The following is a 19,717-nucleotide window of genomic DNA, read 5'->3' on the forward strand; positions in this document are numbered from 1 at the left end:
ATCTGAACAAATCTACATCTAAATCCATTAAAATGGTGTCATGACCCATTTCGGGGTCCCAAGCTGCAGTTGGAGATCTGCTGTTATGGAATATGGTTCAAATCTCTGAATGAAGTCTGACTGATTAAACAGATGGGAATTAAACACCCTCTTTCACAGGCCAGCAGGCACACAAGATTTAAAGTAATAGTTTTATTTTGGCTTGTCGAGACTGTGATCTAATTCAATTACTTACTCCCACTTAGTCTCTTACAAACTTTTTGCAAGTGTTTATCACTGCAATACTTCAAGTTTTTCTGCTATGAGATGAACCCATTATCTCTCAAGAGCTTGTGGCAGAGGCCTGTAGTGTCACAGAGTAAGAGCTGGTAAAGAAAAGTTTAAAATACTCAAATACTAAGATGGTTACTAAAACTTTTTACACTTCTTATCATGGTGAAACATGGTTCATTTTGTCCTTTAGCTTTCACTACCTCTTCCTTTTTTCTTTGCTGCCACTGTTCTCAGTGGCAGCAAAGAAAAAAGGAAGAGGTAGTGAAAGGTAAAGGACAAAAAAAATTTTACAGAATATTTTATAGTTTACATTTTACAGGAATCCCTCGATTTACATGGAGGTTGTGTCCTGGGCAACCGCTGCATAAACTGAATTTCACGCAAATTGAGGGTGTAGGGGTGAGGGAGTGGGCAGCTGGGGAAAGTGGGGGGGGCAGCCACGTGGCCTCCAGCTTCTCCCACCTGGGGGGCACACAGCTGATTGCACCACAGTTTCTGAGAAACTGCTCTGAAAGCATCTGTGCACGCTGGGCTCCCCAGCTGGTGATCCTGGCACACAGACAGAGGCTTGCAGCACAGTTTCTCAGGATCGTTTTTCCCCTCTGCTGTCAGCGATGGCAAATGCATTCACCCGAGACATGTGCAATTTGATTGCACATATCTCGAGGGTTTACCGTATAAGAAAGCAAAATAATAGCAAAGAGGGAGGACATACAAAAAAATCAAAACCAACCAAACTGATTACAAAACCAATTAGGATAAAATGCAGAATGTGTTTTGCATCTGTTCTGTCCCAAGTTATGCTCAAAGAACACGCCATAAATTGATAGCTATCTTCAGCTGTTGCATATTGAACAGACCATTATTTTACTTCTAAGAGTTTGCTGTAATTACTAGCATTATACAGCCTCATGATCCAAGGTGCAAGTGTAAATATTAGGCCATTTTTCTGTAGTACTATTGGAAGTCCTAAAAGTCTTTTGCCTTTGTCTGCCTGCAGGTTGAAAGAGCATCAGCCATGAGCTAGGAAGCAGAAAGTCCCATCCTTTGCTCGCATTGTATCTAATTTGCATAAAATAGTGTGGTACCCAGCAAAGGAAGGAAACTCTGTCCTGATGGCACTCAATATCACCAGATAAAGACAGAGCTCTGAAGATGGCTAGGGAAAAGTTAGTTTGATAGCATTCTGTCTGATGAGAAATCACTTATCTATAGTTGGGGTTATGAAACTCTCATTTCTTTATTGCTCTGTCATTATGGTTCCCACTTTAGTCTGTATGAGCTATCTGGTTCTGTAGTTTTTTCTGTCTGCTGTGTAATTTTGCTAGGTACAAATCTATTACGGCAGTGGGACATAGGTGGTTAGATATGTGTTGCAGTATGTCAGGCTTCCTTAATAAAATATTAGTAAAATAATTGGCTAAGGTATAGCTAAGCAGAAGTCATGTTTCACTACAGGAGTCGAAAGGGAAGTTCTTTGGGCACCATCTCCAGGGCACAGCTCCTAGATCAGGACTGGCGGACATCAACATTCTTGCCAATGACATGGTGCAGGAACTGGAGTCCCCGAAATGGATTTGATGGACTGGCCATCAAAAAATGTTCAACTGCCTCATTAGGAGTGGTGCAGATCATATGCTTACTTAGCCTGTACATTCTGTTTGGTGATTGTTAATAAATAAAAGTTAGCCAGGATATTACCATGTAAGGCTCTTTCACTAGCTAAAAGACCTTGCAAGCGTGCAGAGTGTAAGGTTACATCTGAGCCCATGGAAGGGCAAAAATAGGTACCTATATGGAGAAAGATATGCCTGAGCCAGGGGACCAATAGCCACTGTGGGCCCTCGGGCAAGGCGGGAGGGGAGCCCAGGTCCATGTCACTGAAGGGTTGGGGCCAAAGACAGAAGGGATGAGGCCTACGGCACTCAGCTCTCAGTGCCACCCAAATTTCCATCTTGCCCCCCTGCCCCAGCCTCAGAGCCACACAGAATGGTGGAACAGTGCAGCTGTGGCACTTCTGTGGGGTCCAGAGCTATGGTTGCCACCATTGCTGAAGTAGTAGCAGCAGTGGCCAGAGCTCTGGACCCATTTGAAAAGCCAGACCCTGAGGTAACTGCCCCGTTTGCCCTCCTCTGTTTGAGGGCCTATGCCAGAGCCCTAGGAATGGGTGAGAATCAGTGTTCCCTAAAAGCTGAGTGCTTGGTGGCTGCATAGGAAAGAGTCAAATACCATTCAGCTAACTAGCAGAGCACCCACAGTGCCCAAACCTGGGAATATGTGTTTCTACTGGTGGTGTACATCTGCACATGCCTTGGAGCACATAGCAAAATTTACTCTGTGCATGGATGGAAAAAAAATAGAAATAACATTGGTGAAGGTGGGTGCCCATATTAAGGTTATGCTTGAGAGAGTTATGACTGAGCCCTAGAAATGGGTTGCGGTGGTTGCCCGTAGAGTGTGTCAATGACAGAGAATTTTGTGTGAGTAATAAAGGCCCAATTTGATCTCCAGTTACTATCAGGAATGGTTATATGTATTGTTGTTCTATGAGACATTGTTGCTAAATCACCATTGTGAAGCTCATGATGTTTGGTCTTTTTCTTGGAGTTAGTCTACGCTGCTCTGGGCCTGTGCCTCCTAGGCTAGGTAGATTGATATGCATGATCTCTGCTCAAGCTAAAAATAAAATTAAGGAGATTGCACAGACAGTGGGTTGGGCTAGCTACTCGATTATGGACCCAACAGGTTGGATGAGCTTGTACTTGTGTGGCTAACCCATGCTACTGTCCATCCCACAATGTCCTCATCATTATTTTTAGCATGCTAGCTCACGCCTGTCTGGGCTGGAAGGCAAGCACCAATCTACAGTTTAATTATACACTTAAAGTCACAGCTCCTTGAGTCATGGGTGATGGGGATGGAATCTTAACTTTCATTAAAAGAAAAAAAAAACCCTTTAAACGTCTATCTCTCACAGTTATAGAGAACCATCTGGAGACCAAACTTTAAAGACTCAAACATCATTGTGTAAGTAAAAGGACAAATACTTTTTGAAAAAAAAGTTTTAAATCAACTTCTGTTTGAAAAAAAATTTTAAATCAGTCGCATGATTTTGGAGGCACCAGAGTCGTGAATTCTGACTGTTGGGGGTTGTCAATACTGATGATAGAATATTTCATAATCAATCATGGATTCCTGTGAGAGAAAAAACAAAACAAAACAAAACAAAAAAATTGCAGTCTTCCACAGTAATGGCTTCTTGCATTTCAGTAATATTGTAATTGTCAGTGGGTTTTAAATTATTATAAGGAGAAGTTCACTGTATATTGTTATAAGAGAATAAGGATTTAACTTCACTAGAAACCTGTCACAATGTTCCTGGAAACAAAATATAGGAACCTACAATCTATAAAAAGCATTATGAGCAAAGGGAGATGGAGCTCTGAATCTATGACTATTCCCTCCTGAGAGAGGTTAATAGATAAACATCAAGGGCTTAGATAAATACCAGAAGTTTGGCTGATATTGAGAACATCTTGGTTCTGTCCTGTGAGACTGGAAATCTGAAGACAACATTATCCTAAGATTTCATGGTACATCCTACTCTTTACTGGTATGAAAGCACTACAAGGAAAGTCCTTCTCATGTTATTTTCCTCTTTCACTTCTTCCTTCAGGCTGTGTCTACACGTGCCCCAAACTTCGAAATGGCCATGCAAATGGCCATTTCGAAGTTTACTAATGAAGCGCTGAAATGCATATTCAGCGCTTCATTAGCATGCGGGCGGCAGTGGCGCTTCGAAATTGACGAGCCTTGCCGCCGCGCGGCGCATCCAGACGGGTCTCCTTTTCGAAAGGGCCCCGCCTACTTCGAAGTCCCCTTATTCCCATGAGCTCATGGGAATAAGGGGACTTCAAAGAAGATGGCGTCCTTTCGAAAAGGAGCCCCGTCTGGACGCACCGCGCGGCGGCAAGGCTCGTCAATTTCGAAGCGCCGCTGCCGCCCGCATGCTAATGAAGCGCTGAATATGCATTTCAGCGCTTCATTAGTAAACTTCGAAATGGCCATTTGCATGGCCATTTCGAAGTTTGGGGCACGTGTAGACACAGCCTCAGATTGCTTTCTAAAGCACACTAACATGAAAAGCAATGAACATAGCACATAGAACTACAGGAGATATCCTGGGTTATTGATTCCAATCTCTTGTTATCACAGGTAACCTCAGCGAAATGAGGGCTGAAAAGTTCAGTGAACAATTAAGAAACTTTTTATCATTTCTTCAGGTATATGAGGAGTCAGATAGCTTGGTTATCCATTTCTCCAAATTGGTGCACCCATGCCCTCAAGGTGGAACAGCAGTAAGTTTTTCATGCTAGTGTTGAGCACTGATATTTACAGCTTCCTACGCATCACCGACAATAATTGTTGTGGCTGTGTTTGCGTTTCACTGTTTGCTTTAATTTCACACCACAAAAGTGTCTCTGGCTTTTTGAAATCCTTTCATCCAGTGTTAACTATCTCTGTGGCAAATGCATTTATTAGGCGCTGACAATGAACTTGATGCTGTTCAAAAATAAAACTAATACCTGTGTCAAAGAATTTTCAGTCTATGGTGCCAAATGGGAACTCTGTTTAGCTGTAAGCCCCAGCGTCTTTGAACTTATTACAGTCCAACAGAGATTGTGTGGGGATAGGTGACCATGGGGGCAAGAGGAATGAAGCATGCAGTGTATTTTATATTTTGCTATTAATTTAACTTGCTTCCTGTCGGTATGCCGTGAGAAGTGGCCTTCAGGAGAGACTAGAATCAAGAGAGACTGCAATTTGGTGAATCAGAGCAGGATGATATTTCATGCACATGGCAATATGGACAAAGGCAGGGGGATAGACTTGGAAGAATTAAAATCAATAGGTTGTCTAGACAAGCTTTACTTTCAGTCAAGAGGGCAGATATGATAGGATATAACACCATTATTCAAGCCAGTGCAGAACTTGAAGGAGAGGCTCGAAATGACATATTCAGAATGACAGATGAGAAGAGGCAGATAATTTTAGCTGTCACACTGTGAATGCATTGCCAGTGTCTATGCTGGTCTCAGAAAGTCCTAAAATTAACAGGTTGTAGTGCTCAAGATAGATGTTAAAATGGAATTGTGAGTGTATCTCAGAATGCAGGACAGAAAATAAGGAACGGATTCTTGTGCTGTAAAAATGACGAGATTTGGTTGAAATGGGTTTGTGAAGATAAGTGTGGAAGTATAACATTGTATAAGTATAACATTGTATAAGTATAACGTTGTATAAGGGGACATGCTGGATACATTGTATATGAGAGGGCATGCCAAAACATGTTACAAAGTATCTGAGGGAGCACACGTAGGGACAGTTAGCTTTTGAATGGAGAAGCAATTAAGATGGAGCCAGCACGTCTAAGAAGCAGGCATCAGAATGGAAGGTGTGAAGGGCAATTAGTTGTTAACTGGAAGCTGTTAAAGGAGATTGTTAAGGGTGGCAGGTAATTGAAGATACGTGACTGGTCTCAGGGATCTCGAAGGGTGGTGACTAAAATCTTTTCTTCTTTTGTCTGTAACTTCTCTGTAACTTGTTCTCCAAAAACAACTGTATAAATTAAGAGACACAAGCCCCACTCAGGGGGCTCACTTCTAAATGTATTAGCAGAGCGGCTTTGCTAATAAAACAGAGTGGTCTGATAAATTGTGAGTCTGAGTCAAACTTTGACATAAGGAAGTTTTGATTTCCTCAATCTACCTTATTAAATGAGAGAAAAAAAAGAAGAAATGGAACTGTCAACGTCTGCAAGCAATCGGCTTTCACTCTGATGCCAGTCCTGTCACATCTCAGAAACTAAGCGATAGAGGGGATGACCATTGCTAGGTTTGAAACTGCCAATGAAAAACCCTGTGTGGTAGTAGGAACCAGTGTGTTCATTGCTAAGTTACCATTTTGCCTCGAAAGCAATTAAACCAGTGAATGGATGTAGTCCCGATAGTCATGCTGTAGGTTCACACTGCAACTTTCAGAACTGAATCCCGATTTTGAACGTTCAAAAAATGAAGGATGCTTGGATCCAAGATTTTGTTTCAACCCTATCTCTAATTAAAAGGTAATTAATTTGCAATTAATGATACTTACAGCATCTCTTCCTTTAATTGTGCATTCTTCTGTCTGCTGGGGTGTACTGGGCCATTGTATCTGAAATAACGAAAGATTATTCACATGGGGATATAAATGTGTATAACTCACAGCCAGTCCAGTTTTTGTTTTTTGGGCAGGGTTAAAAGATCCACCACTTTCAATGTATAGGTTTTGTTGCTACAGTCTTTACAGTAGTATTGTACTGTGTTTTAAAAACAGTCACTAAGCTGAATAGTCCAATTTTTGCAAAAATGTTTCTGACTATACAAGTTAACCATACAGGTCTATAATGAGACATTTAATTTCTCCTGCATTATAACTGGTGGTCTTCTCCATCAGACTGTGAAGGAAACTCAATATTTGTCCTCTGAATTGAAGGGAAATCTGTGTTCCAAAGCATTTTGTACTAATTCAATACACCTGTGTCTACTAAATATCCCAAAATTTTGAACACTTTCCTACTGATCACCAATTTATTCCCACTGAAGTAAATGAGAATTAAGCTATTAACTTCACTAGAGGGAGGATAAGGGTCTTACTAATCTCAATGATTTTAAGCAAGGCCAAATGTGAGAAGTGGTTTTTCAGTTAACCTCTGCTATAGAATTTTGTTTCATTGTACTTTGTATGGATAAAAAAATACAACAAACTATGACCTGGGTGGACTAGCCCGATGGTCTGACTTCTAAGCATATGAAGAACAGAAAACAAAAATGTCTCCACTGTGGATGATATAATTTTCATCTCAACAAAAATTAAATTTCTGCTTGGAAATTCACAGATAATGTAAAGAAGATTTGTGGGAAGTGGCTGTTGACATTAAGGTTTACCAGTATTCTACTTGCTGACTTTTATTTTCGCTGCAACCTATTTTAAATTAATTCTTTTTATAACTTAGGTGGCTAAATCTCTTTGTGGCTCAAGCCCTCTCATGTTAAATACCTACATCCAAAACACCTAAGCCAAGGGTCAGCAACCTGAGGCTCTTTAAGTAGCCACTTGCAGCTCTGAGTGCTGCCACCACTGACTCCATGTGTGGCTCTGGAAGCAGCCACCACTTAAACATAATTGATTTATTTAAAAATAAATTTCATTTAAGCAGCAGCAGCAGCTCTGGAGCTGCTAAGCAGTCTGGGGTGGCAGGGAGCCCAGAAATGAAAGCTGCCTTGCAGGGAGCCACCCCACATAATCAGGAATCAGCCGGCAGGAGAGCAGGGGCAGACGAGCCTGCTCCTGCGGGAGCCGTGCAACCCGCCAAGAAGGCAGTGGGGACCAGCAAAGGAGCTGAGCACACTGAAGCAAGTTAAGCCTAGGAGTTGGGGGGGCGGAGGTTGGGGCTCAAAGGGGATAAGCCTGGGAGTGGAGGGGTGGGTTTGAGGGATTGATGGAGGTAAAGCTTGGGGACTGAGGGTGGATTTTGGGGGCTAAGGCAAGTACAGCCTGGAGATGGGAGTAACAACTTTCTAGCTCATACAAAAACAACAAGAAGTCCGGTGGCACCTTACAGACTAACAGAGAGTTAGTCTAGAAGGTGCCATATGACTTCTTGTTTTTGAAGATACAGACTAACATGGCTACCTCTCTATACTTGTAACCGGCACAAATAATTGTGTGTGCGCTGTTTTTAAAATGGGGTGAAAAAGACATGGTTTGGTGTTATTTATTAAGGACTGTCTTGTATTCATGTTCATGGCAGCTCTTGATGGATTGATTTTGTAACTGAATCTGAAAAAAAATATGGTTCCTCTCGCAATTTCGGTTGCAGACCCCTGACCTGGGATGTCAATGAATTCAAATACTTGCTCTGCCTGATTTACAGCACTGATATAAATGCACACTGTCCAGCCTAACAGGTGAGTGTCCTAACAAGGCTGTGTTTGCACTGCATTCCGAGCCAGATACTACTGGGTTATAAATGGTAGCCTTTAGCCCTGTGCATGTTATGTTTTCTGGGTGTTTAAATTTTTAACTTTAACTGATTACAGGTTTAACGCTAAATTGGATCTATGCCAGGATTGCCATTGGTTGGCATGCTGACAAGAGCTGTTTTGGGAGATTACTCCAGAGCACGTGAGCTGGAATAACATTACAGTAATACACACTTTTTTGTACTTCATACTTGACCTTTTGTTTGGACAGAATTATTCAATAACTGTCATTACTATGAGTCATCATCTGAAGCACATTTGCACATTGCATCTTTAGTGATGTTTTACTTCTAATGCTTTATTTTTGTCTCTCAGGAACCCAGGGCACATGATCCTTCCTACTATCAGTGAGCTTGCAAGGTAGAAAAAGCTTACTTTAACAATACACTTTTTCAAAGGAATAAACACTTTCAGTGGCAAGGGTTCACTGATGGCTGGGCTAAGCTCACACATGGTGTAACTGTAAGTTCCGGCTGAGGAAATGTTTTATTTAGAGCTAAAACCATGCAGAGTATCTCAGTAGAACTCCTTCACTATTTTCCAAAAGCAAGACGGTATTTGTAATCTGGTCAGTTTGGGGAAGCGTTATGAGCTAAAGATTCATGCAGTTTAAGGTCAGAAGTGTGATCTCATATATAGCATAAGCCAGTGAAGTTTCACGCAATTACCACTGTGTCTAAGCCAATAGTTTAGGTTTGACTAAAACATACCTTCCAGAAAGGCAAACAGTTTTAAAACCTTAATTTGAAGACTTTAGGAGACAGAGACTTTACTGCAGTAATATGCATAATAAATAACAACAAACTGATCTTCTCTCCTAAGAGCTGTTAGATAATGACAGTCCTTGTGCGCTTTGTCTCAGACCCAGATGGGAGCAGAGATGGATGCAAACAGCAGTATCAAAAGGAAAAAGCTTGGGACAGTGATGGTCATACAAGGGTGGCCTCACAAGGCATACAGAAGCATTTTGACCTTTTGTATGTGTTTATGAACTCATCCTGTGAACCTACTGACATGCACCCTCCAGTTCTCAGATCATTGCCTCTGCCACACCTCACATCCTGCACCACACTCCCCCAGGCCACAGAATGCAACAGCATTGTCCAGACAAGGTCCAGCACACTAGAATCTTGTCACTGCACACTGGTGTTCCACAGAATTATTTCTGCAGCATACACTAACAATGTGAATCAGTTTATACGTTATGAAACTGCTGCCTGTGATCATATGTGGACCTCACTCCTGAAATGGGGAGCTCATTCTGTTGGGTATTGTGCATCCTCATAAGAAGAGGAAAAAACTGATCCAGTGAGTTTACAATCCAAATAGATAAGACAGACAAAGAGCAGGAGAAAAGAGACATCATTAGCTCTGTTTTAAAGATGGGCAACTGAGATACTGAGAGAGCAAATGACTCGCCTAAGGTCACATTGGACATTTACAGCCTGCTGTGGCTGAATCAAGATCTAAATCCAATACCTGATCACAAGACTTGCTGCTGCTTTTACGGTAAATGCTGTGTTATCTAGCACTTGGATAACCAGCAAGTTCTGTTATCCAGCACTGTGCCCCACGGGGCCACTTGTCCAGAGGCCACAGAGCGGCTGCCCTGTTGGCAGCAACAAGGTCAGTGTACTGACAAGAGCTGGTTTCTTGGCTGAGGCTGGCTGTCCTTCCAGCAGCAGCAGGACCAGTGTCCTGGCTGGGGCCAGCTGCCGTGCTGGCTGGAGCAGAGTAGGAGCTCAAGTAACTGGATTATTTAATTATATGGCAATCTCTGTTCCCTGGGGATGCTGGATAATCAAGCTTGCACTGTAATTGTATTGATTCTTAAAATTATGTTCCACGAGTGGCGGGACCTCCAGCATGCCAGCTGAGCTTGGTTTGCCAAGGTTAGCCCTTGGCAGGCCACTAGACACTTTATTTATGTGGCCAATGGGAGCTGTTGAAAGTGGTGGCCCATCCTCCACCACTTCCCAGAGCTCCCATTGTCTGGGAATGGTGAACCATGGCCAGTGAGAGCTGGAAGTGGCCATACCTACAGATGCTCAGGTAAACAAAGAATCTGGCAGCCTGTTGGTGGCTAACCCTGGTGAACCACATCAGGCCTGAGGAGAGGAGATTTCCCACCCTGATGTAAAAGATACCCAGAACAATAAATAAAGATATTTTAATGATGTTTAGAAACAAAATTACATTCATCAATAGTCACCTATGAGTGCAAATATACTCTGTACTGCAGCCTTTTGTTTGAAATTTGGGGGAGTGATGGAATCAAACCCAAGGGAACAAAATAGAAGTCTTTAAAATTCAGGCTCCATACAGTACGCACTGCAAATTCTTCACCAATTAAGTTATTTTAGATTTGCTGGAATATTTTGACAGTTATAAACATAGAATTAATTTTACATCCACCCAGTATTTTATTGCTTTTCTCAAAGGAGCTCCTAATGGTCTCATCATAGCTGAATATTCTAAGGAATTCTTGGCTTGTTTTCTGACAGTGAGTGATGAAAAGCATTTTTGTTTTATTTTTTAAACTGATCCTAGTTAATCCCCATGTCTCAGATTTAAGGTCTAAGGTAATAAAACCTATTTTTATATTTCAAGGTGTGGAGACATGGGTAACACTGCAACACAATTCTTTCACAAATTCACCAAAGGCAAAATGAGATTTATGACGTGTGGTCCAGAGTTACTAGCTTTACAACATTTTCCTGTTGCCTCTGGAAACTTATCTCTGTTACCAGAGGCAGGACTCAAATACATAAATTTGCCTTTCTTCTTTTTTTAAATAGTATCGGTTTGGAATAGTATTTATTCTCTCTATGGTTTACAACTGTGTGTTAGAGTAATTCAATGAGTATTTGCAACACAAAAGAAAAGTTCAAATGGCTAATTAATATACCACTAATTACAGCTTGATAAAGTCTTTTAGTAGAAATGCATGAACTAGATCACTCAAACATCACTCTAATGAAGTTCCTTCCATCTACATCTTTGCTGATAAAACTGTTAGACCTACAAGCAGTCAAAATGTCTCTGGCTTCTGCTCTCAACTCCATTTTGGAATAAATATCTGCAGTGCACTCTTGTATAAGCAACAGGAGAAGCCAAAGTTCTCATGAAAATTGAATTCCGAGGAACCAAGCCCAGAGAGGTCATGTTTCAAAACATGTTCAGTCTTGCTTCACTTATTCCAGTTTCTGAGCTTTCACATGTCATTTTAAAAAATTATTACAGGTTGCACCTCCCTGGTCCTGCGTGGTTGGGACATGACAGGTCCGAAATGACAGACTTTGCTGGACTGGAAGCTTCTGTCCCAAGAGGTCCCAGCCTCACACTCTCCTTGGACTCCAGGCTTTCTGGGCTGCTACGGGGCTCCAGTCCCCAGCCTTGAGCTCCCAGAGCTGCTACAGAGCTCTGGCCCCAGCCCCATGCTCTGGTGGGGGCCCTCCTATCAACCTGAGCTCCAGACTGGCCAGCAGGGGTTTTGGCTCTGACTCTGGCCAGGCTGCTGGCCACTGCTCTGGCCCCAGGCCCTACTCCTTGACTCTATGGGCCTGCGAGACCACCTATGTTGCTGGACAAGAGAGTATCAGATTTAAGAGGTTCATCCTGTATTGATTTGATATTCTCTGTGCACAAGGCTCCATACAGTTGTTAGCCAAATGCTGTCAAATGCACAAAATAAACAAGCTGAAATAGTGTGATGAATATTTATTTCCACCAATCTCTTGCAATTCAAGTGGTCTTGGGTCATAATTTAGTTTAAAAAATACGGAGAAAAATTTTCAACTTGTCCCTTTAAATATGGACACATCCATTATCTCATTTCCAATCACTTGGGTCATACCAGTCCCCCAGCCCTTGGAAGCTGTTGTCATGCAGAATCACATGCTATACACTATTTTACATGACTGCACCTCTCTGTAGTTCTCGCTGACCCGGTCCAAGCTGAGAGAATACACAAGATTCTTTCCTCCCACAAACAGTCGCTCTTGATATTCATCCAGCAGCATTGTGTGAAGACCCAGGTGTCCAGAAGGGCTGTGAAAGACCGATGTCCGGTTTAAATCCCAAAGCTCTGAAATACAACCAGTGGGCATGATCAATATAAAAAAGCTTAGTTTCATGACTTCATTTCATATTTTTGTGTGGAACAAAGTAAAAGGTTTTTGAGGCATTATGACTGTGTCTACACAACAGAGTTTTGTCAACAAAACTGGTGTTTTGGTGATAAAATTCATTGAGTGTCCACACTGCAAATGCGTTCCATCAAGAAACTATCAACAAAACATAGCAGTTTTCTTGGGACATTTAAGCTGCTGCTGTACAAGGCACAATGCCCCTACTGACAGATTCTGTCAACAAAAAAATAGTGTAGACACTCCAGGGGACCTTCTATTGGCAGAGAGGGCTTCCGGTTCATCAGGCAGCCCGGTTTGCAGAGCTTCCGGTTGGCTGTTCTGTCAACAGAGGGCTAGGCAGTTTGGCCACTTTCTGTCAACAGAGATAATCAACAAGGGGAACTTCTATTAGGTGTGGACGTGTTCTGTTGCCAAAGGTTCTGTCAGGAAACATGTCCTGAAAGTAACTCCTTAGCATAGGCCCAGATTATGATAATCTTACAAATTCCCAGTACAAAGGGACACACAATATCTGGGAACAATTTTCAAAACTATCCAAATACAGAGACCTGTATGTGAATTTTTATATTGTAAACTATGCACCCAATTATCATATGACAGAAAAAAATGTTCTCTTTTTAGCATTTCAGAAAAGGGAAACCACCCTTTAGAACATTAACTGCAAATGCGTAATGGGAAATGAATCACTGGAAAGTCATTTGCCAGAAGTTTAGACTGGTGGATAAATTATCACGGCCTTCATTTTCCCCTTCTCTCACAAAGTAGCATGTCTGTTAAGCCCACATTGACAAGTAATATCGTCTCAGTCACTTCATGACAACATTGCTTCCTTTCACCCCATTCAGACTCTTTTTTTTCCTGAGGAAGGCACAGTACAGTTCCCAGTAACACTTTTGACTATTTGCAGAGCCACCTCAGGCTGTATCCCCCGTGGCTAATTTCAGCTCTCTTTTTAATGATCATTTTGCAAATAGTGTCTATTCTTCCCAACTTCCAAGACTTGTTCTAGTGCAAATATTTCCCCTACTAGAAGAATGAAAGGAGCAAATATTTGATTATGACATTCCACAGTTTTGAAATTAAAACACATTTTTTTTCTTTCGTCAAAATATGCCTGGTATTCTAAATACAGAAAATTAATTAAAGGTGGTCTTTTCTGAGTGCACAGTCAACAGCTTGTTGCCACCTAAGCTAATGATTTACCCTCAGAGTCACCGCTCCAGGTGCTGACATTTAAAAATGGCTTCATTGTTAATCATAAAATCTGCTTATTCCTTGTTCCATTTTGTACTTTGTTCAACAGAGTGACAAAGCTCACAGGTTCTTGTCTTTGTATAGCATTACCTCACAAATGCATGTCTCTGTCTCACGTCTTTTGCCTTTTCAAAAAAACAACAAAAAAAAAAACCCTCTTCAGTTCCCTCTTTAATTTTTTGCAGATATACAATCTTACCTCCCACATTACTTTATACTGGAGCACATTCTTCTGCTGAAGATGCTTTCCAGATGTGGGGCATTGACAAACGATTCTGACATGCTGAACAAGAGGAGTATGCAAGGTGAAGCTCTCAGCCCTGCTTCATAAAGGTAGCACTTAGGGCTGCCCATGTGTCTCAAATAATAATGTAATAGATTCGATAATGTAATCCATGATGGTCACATAATATCAGCAGACAATCTGAATTACATTTTATTTTTTTAACTCTCAGTTTAGCTGTAGATTTAACTAGCCAGCTTTGGCAAGAACCTGGCAGAACACCAACTGCATATTTATTAATTCAGATTTTTGCTACCTGCTGCACAAGTGAATTCCAAAATCTGCTCACTCCTTCTGCCAAAAAGAGACATATGAAAAGAAAAGAAACCAAGACAGACAGAGAGAAAGAGAGAGAGAGATCCTGAGAGATTTGTAACAAAAATGATTACAGAATGAATCAAAAAGTTCTTATGGATAAGACTCATCAGACACCCTTCAGAGTTTAGAACAACCACTACTAGTGGTTTTAAGAATAACGGACAGCCAATCCTCAAGCCTAAAATAATCAGTTAGTTTTGCCGGACATATCATTCTTCCTGATTGGATGGTGACAGTAAAATCAGCCAGCATTCTTACCATTCATTCTCAAACCACCAGGACTTTAAAGTAGATGATTATACTCAGGAACTACAACTGGTAATCCATCACCAACATAAAAAATATCATCTTACAATTGCTTGGATCAGCCTGACAAGGTTGGGACCCTTAACTGGCAATATTCCATGTAAAATTGATAACAGGAGGTACCGTTTCTTCTCCCTGGGAAATGAGGAATCTTGGCCACTGAACATGAGCTAGTACACTACTTATGTCTTTCTGTCTTTCTGACCTACCCATGCCCTTCAAAGTGATCCCACTTTTAAACAGTGCAGATGAACCCTTGATGGTGCATCTCAGTGATATTTATTGGGCTCAGAATAGCTATACTGTTGCCTAAAAAGCATAGCAAAGGGGGAAAAGATTGGCCATTTTTTCCCCGACCCCTATGCTTTCACTTCCACCCATGTACTAAAACACACACAATGAATTATACAATAAAATAAAATAAAATACAAGCGAGATAACTTATGAAATTCTAGATAGAGATATTATTGAAGGTTATCCTTCTGTTGTTCCATACATGAAAAAAGAATCCATGTACTTTTCAGTCTGTGATACTTACATTTTCAATTAACATGAAAGAAAGAAAATAGAAGTAAATCTCAAAATATAGCAGCCAAGCAGACTCCTCACAAATTTGACAGAGTAATAAATAGAAAACAATATCCCAACACCACCAAGAAATGTCCTCTTTAGTTACACTCCATAACTGGGATAATATAAACTCACTTTTGTGTCATTGATTATTTAAATCTTCCTTTTTATAAATGCTACTCAGAAAGCAATGGTCAGGTAATATGGAAAATGAAGAAGATATTTCACCTTTTAGTTATATTTTATAAACAAAGGGTACAAGGAAAATTAGGTTTGAAATACTGTCCCCATTACATCTGTGTATGTTTTGCCTCTAACTTCTGTGGAGCTAGGGTTTTCCCAGGTCTACTTCGATCAATACTGACAAGGAGAGTAACACGTTAAAGACTTAATCAACTGTGAACATTCATAATTTGTAAGTTGTTCTGGTTATCACAGAGTTTCAACACTGAAATGTACTGGCAGAAACAATCACTACATTAATGCCACCGCAGATACTTGTGAACCGAATGTCCTTGCAGACTAAAAGGAGGCAGGCATGGGCAGACATGAACATACTTGTAGACTAAAGGGAGGGAGGTAGGGGCAGGCACCTGGCTCAGTCTATTCTTTTTAGCAGCAGAAGCTAAGAAGCTCCATTTGGAGAATGTATTCATCCCATTTGAAAGGGATAGATCAATGATATGCATGGATGATTCTTCCCAGGGTGGAATAAGCTCTCTTCTAGACACTTTGTTGGGATCTGTGGATTTGAAAATGAAGCTTGCAGTGAAAATACAGCAAAACAGGAGGGAAAAATAAAGCCCACAACTACACACAGCTCTTACTACCAACCTTCCCTTATTTGTTTGTGCAAACTGCATTTCTTCTGTTCACGCAGCACTTCATAAAAAATCTTTGAGGTTAAATAATGTGATTACTGTACTTTTGGATGGTCAAAGTGCCATATGGAGTACAGAAATTTCTGCAAATCTTTTTGTGATATTGGACAAGATTACTCCTGGAGTGATCCAATTCATGTAACAGATTGCTGGCATTTTAGATTTCCCCCTCCTAACTGGGTTTGGTTGCAAATATTTAATAGAATTTAAAAGCCTTTAAAATTACATCATTAAGCTTGTTAGATTTGCCCTGATTCCATTAAGGAGATGTTGCTGTTTAAAATTATTCTTTTACTTTTTCTCTCTTCTAAGTATTTGATTTGTGTTCCTCATTGATCATAGATCATATTTAGATGGTTGCACTTTAACTGATCTTTTTACAATTTCTTATGGAGTAAAAATGTAAAAAAAAAAAATTACAAAACTACCAAACTATATAGCATGGGTGCAACATTTACTCCAGCAGAAACCAAAGTGTATGTTCACGTAGAATTGTGGAATACAGCACCCCACCCCCTTTGTAGCTTTCTATTAACTCATAGCTCCCATTAAAAATAACAGCATATAACTATTAAACAGGCTTTATGGCACATAGGTTTAAAATTTAGGCCAATATATATGAGAGTCTAAGAAATATTTCCTAGTTTTCAGTTTTATTTCATTCTTTTTTTAAGAAAAATTGAAAGTTGGTATTTTGCTACTTAACATCAACTCACCATGATGATGGAAACTTAACAGGGAAAAGAAGGAGCCAAGGGTTTCTTTTCAAATCAGCTGAAAGCATTGTCAGTAATCAATTTTCCAGTGGGTTATAATTATACTGGCATAATGCATGCTTTAAACAAGGGACAGTATAACACATTTGAGACAAGTTTTTGATGTGCACCATATTCCTCCATTCTATTCATTATTAAAGTGAGATTATTTTGTAATCACAGAATCATAGAATTGTGGGGTTGGAGGAGACATTAGGAGGTCCACAAGTCCCCCTGCTCAAAGCAGGACCAATCCCAACTAATTATCCCAGTCAGGGCTTTGTTAAGATGGGATTTAAAAACCTCTAGGGATGGAGATTTCACTACCTCTCTTGGTAACCTACTCCAGCACTTCAACACCTTCCTGGTGACATAGATTTTTCTCCCACTGCAACTTGAGACCATTGCTCCTCATTCTGTCATCTGGCACCACTGAAAACAACCTCTCTCCATCCTCTTTGTTATCTCCCTTCAGGTAGTTGAAGGCTGCTATCAAATCCTCCCTCACTCTTCTCTTCTGCAGACTAATTAGGCTATGTCTATATCTACAGCACTCTCTTGACATAAATTACTGTCAGAAGATATCTGCTGCCAAACTTCTGTCGACTGATTGCAGCCACACATGAAAGCAGATCACTCTGTCAATCTGCTCTGACAACAGAGAGCAGTTGGACTGCGGACTGCCCAGCCTCTCTCTTGACAGAATGGCCAATCAGAAGCACAACAGATAGGGCCGCCCAGTGTTCAGAAAGCCTTGTCTGTTGACAGAGGGCTCTGCAGACCATACACATGGCTTTTTTGTTGACAGATCCTGTCGAGAAAGGCTTTTTGCTTTATGGAGGAGAAGAAGAAGACTTCACAAAAATACCGAGTTCTGTCAACCATATGTTGACAATGCATTTTTAGTGTGAAGACACTGTGGGTTTTGTTGACAAAATGCCAGTTTTGTTGACAAAACCCTTTAGTGTAGACATAGCCTAAATAAGCCTAAATCCCTCAGCCTCTCCTCATAAGTCATGTGCTCCAGACCCCTAATCACTTTTGTTGCCCTCTGCTGGACTCTCTCCAATGCGTACACATCCTTTTGGTAATGGTGGGGTGCAGGGGGAGGGGCCAGAATTGGACACGATATTTCAGGTGTGGTCTCATCAGTGTTGAATAAAGGGGAATAATCACTTCTTGAGTGCTGCTGGCAATGTTGCTGCTAATGCAACCCAATAGTCCTTTACTTTTCTTGGCTACAAGGGCACGTTGTTGACTCATGTCCTGTTTCTCATCCACTGTAATGCCCAGGTCCGTGTCTGCAGGAAATACTGATGTGCTTAAAATGCTAAATCATTATGAGGGATAGCTCAGTGGTTAGAGCATTGGCCCTGAAAACCCACGATCATGAGCTGAATCATTGAGGAGGCCATGCAGGAGTCTGGGGCAAATAGATTTAAAAAAAGTCTGTCAGGGATGCTGCTTGGTCCTGCTAAGAAGGGGACTGGACTCAATGACCTCTTAAGGTTCCTTCCAGCTCTATGAGATTTGTATATCTCCATGCTGGGGAAAAAAAGGGATCAAATATGTTCTCTTTCAGGCATGGATCTGATTCTGATCTCTGTGGCTGTAGTGCAAATCAGGAGTAATTACATGGAATAAATTGATTTACATGGTGCAGAACTGGTATAACCAGGGCTTTTTTTCTGGTGGAATGAACCAGAACAGAGTTCCGGCACCTTTTTACCATTAGAACATCAGAAAAATATTCACAGCTGGTTCTGCAGCAGCACAGGCACCAGGGCAGGAGCCCCCTCTCGTCCCACAACAGCACGGAGGCTGGGGTAGGAGCCCTTGCCAGTCCCAAAACAGCACAGGGACTGGGGCAAAAGATCCCGCCAGTCCTGCAGCAGCACAGGGACCAGGCAGAAGACAGCACCAGTCCCATAGCAGCGCAGGGACGACAGAATTAAAATTGAACACCCTAGCCCCTTTGAGGAATTATCAGATGTGTTCTGGCACCATTTTTCAAGAAAAAAAGCACTGGGTATAAATGAGGCTAGAGACATGCCACGATTTTAAAAAATACAGAAAACCAGTAGTAAACTATTCAAACAACATGCAAATCATATTGTTCCAATTTGATAGTGTCAGAGAAATGTTTATGAAAATGCTTAACCATGGAAATTGCAAAAACATGAAAATTGGGTATCTCCCTGAGTAGGGGAATAGATACAGATGGTGAAAAGGTGTAAGATAAATTAAAAAGTCATCATGGGAGAAATCCTGGCCCACAGAACTGGGAAATTCGCTGTTGATTTCAGTGGGGCCAAGGTTGCCTGCCCCCAGCCCTAGCCCCAGCCTCAGCCGCAGCCTTGGTAATTTAAGAGAAAGAAAAATATTAGCTGTGTATAATATAAGATAAATCACCATTCAACGTGTTGGGCACAGATCTAGAGCCTTTGAGCTTGTCAGCTCTTAATTTATATTTAATTGTCCAGAATTCATTGCTTGTTTTAGATTAGTCTAAATTGTCTGTGCAGCAACAGGCCCGAGGATCTAGGTTGGATACTTATGAATTGCCCAGAGGAAATAGTCCTCATTCCTATGCTATGAAGAGGAAGATAAGTCTCTCTGCAGCTGCTGTTGCATCTCTTACTCCAGATCCTCAGCTGCCCCACACCTGCCTCAATGTGCATAGGCTGTCTACTCTGCTCTCCTCCATGCCACAAAGATGTGTGCACCCTTCAATCACATCAAATGCTCCTGCACTGTGACTCGGGAATTATTTGCTTATAGACTGTAATTTCTTTGGGACATCAGCCAGTCTTCCTACATGCCAGACAACTGCTAGAAGGCT

The 19,717-nt window shown here is 41.2% G+C and overlaps 1 protein-coding gene across 1 annotated transcript in view; it reads right to left on the reverse strand.

The window, feature by feature from the left end:
* Nucleotides 1-19,717, reverse strand: part of SEMA3E (semaphorin 3E) — a 231,443-nt gene that overhangs the window by 90,527 nt on the left and 121,199 nt on the right. The window contains exons 2-3 of the mRNA XM_074984168.1: nucleotides 12,284-12,444; nucleotides 6,427-6,486 (exon numbers count right to left, since the gene is read on the reverse strand). Of these exons, the coding sequence (XP_074840269.1) occupies nucleotides 6,427-6,486; nucleotides 12,284-12,444 (221 nt within the window). The remainder of the gene's footprint in view (nucleotides 1-6,426; nucleotides 6,487-12,283; nucleotides 12,445-19,717) is intronic.

This window comes from Carettochelys insculpta, chromosome 1 (genome assembly GCF_033958435.1).
Source record: "Carettochelys insculpta isolate YL-2023 chromosome 1, ASM3395843v1, whole genome shotgun sequence".
NCBI lineage: Eukaryota > Metazoa > Chordata > Testudines > Carettochelyidae > Carettochelys > Carettochelys insculpta.